Raw genomic sequence first — 1,384 nt, forward strand, 5'->3', positions numbered from 1 at the left:
CGAGAAAGGGATGGTGGCCGGTGTCGTTACTTTCACACCCAAGTATGTGAGTTCCCAGTTTAGAACAACTGCTTCGGAGGCATCTTTTCTCGTAGGTAACTATTAGCTCCAATACTTTCATTTTTTCTGAATGTTGAAGCAACTTACCAGACGAGCATATGTACAAACATCAAGAGTCCAGAAGAACCCAAGAAATTTTTGTCACGTTTTTCGGGGCAATACTGTCTGGCTCTACTTCGCACTCAGCTACAGGTCGCTGTTGTATATTGTGTAAGTGGTCCCAAACATGACTGAGTCTATATCCCCTCATCAAGGTTACTGGATGGAGTGAGATTTTCTGATCTATACAGCCTCCAACGAACAAGAAAAAAGGAAATACATGTAGATAGAGTGGGACAGGGCCAAGGTATTTTATAAGACAGACAGAACCTGGTGAAACTATTCCAACATTTTGAATGTTTGTCTCAACCGTATTTCTAAGGACTGGTGACAGTACCAGCGGCCACAGTCGGGACCTTACTGGGCGGGTTCCTGGTGAAGAGACTACAGCTTGACATCCGGGGTATCGCCAAGTTCTGTTTCGTGGTGACGTCACTCACTGTCATGGCGTCTCTGACATTCCTCATCACCTGTGGTGACGTCACCTTCGCTGGAGTCAACACGGACTACAGTAACAGGTATGCACGAAAGCAAACAAGATTCTGTTTTTAGCCATGCTAAGATCAAAGAAGACTAAATGTTATTTTTAATTATCAAAATTTTGAGACTTAATCATAGATGTCATTATTTATTGACGTTACAGACTCAATGCTGATTGGTTAAACAAGTTCGTATTATTTTTCGCATATGTATGATGTATTTGCATATGGCTGTAATTACAGTACACAAGTCTCAAACTAAATAGCAACTATCATGTTTAACCGCCCAATATGGCGGACAAATTTACGTTACGTGAGAGAAAACACACAAGTATATTAGACGGGATTTATTTTAATGCGGTATTCACTTTTGTTATGTAGCTCCTTCCGTTTGGGAAACAAGATACATTGACCAGCATGTGTAACGCAGTCTGTCACTGTTCACGTGACTCGTACAACCCGGTTTGCGGCAGTGATAATGTCGTATACTTCTCTCCATGCCACGCCGGTGCGACAGACTGACAACAGCTAACGGCTCCCAGGTTTGAATGTCTTTACTAAATTCCTTTGCAATACGCATTTTACATTAAATTTTCATCTGTAAAGGTGTGTGTTATGCTAGCCCTTTCTTCACGATATTCTTTAAAATTTCTAGACAGTATTCTAGTTCTTTAACTTCCTTGACATTCACAAAAAAACTGTACAGAAAATATAAGAAATACATGATAACAGTCATAAAACAGATA

At 40.5% G+C, this 1,384-nt stretch overlaps 1 protein-coding gene across 1 annotated transcript; it reads left to right on the plus strand.

The window, feature by feature from the left end:
* Positions 1-8: 8 nt before the first annotated feature.
* Positions 9-732, plus strand: LOC118428837 (solute carrier organic anion transporter family member 4A1-like). Its single transcript, XM_035839064.1, has 2 exons — positions 9-95; positions 482-732. The coding sequence occupies exons 1-2, from the start codon at positions 11-13 to the stop codon at positions 709-711; spliced, it is 315 nt and encodes a 104-aa protein (XP_035694957.1). The 5' UTR covers positions 9-10; the 3' UTR covers positions 712-732.
* Positions 733-1,384: the final 652 nt, after the last annotated feature.

This window comes from Branchiostoma floridae, chromosome 13 (assembly GCF_000003815.2).
Source record: "Branchiostoma floridae strain S238N-H82 chromosome 13, Bfl_VNyyK, whole genome shotgun sequence".
NCBI lineage: Eukaryota > Metazoa > Chordata > Leptocardii > Amphioxiformes > Branchiostomatidae > Branchiostoma > Branchiostoma floridae.

Coding starts and splice junctions, on each gene's coding strand:
- LOC118428837 (XM_035839064.1), top strand. CDS start 11: ATGGTGGCCGGTGTCGTTACTTTCACACCCAAGTATGTGAGTTCCCAG. Junction 96..481: donor GGAGGCATCTTTTCTCGTAG/GTAACTATTAGC, acceptor CGTATTTCTAAG/GACTGGTGACAGTACCAGCG.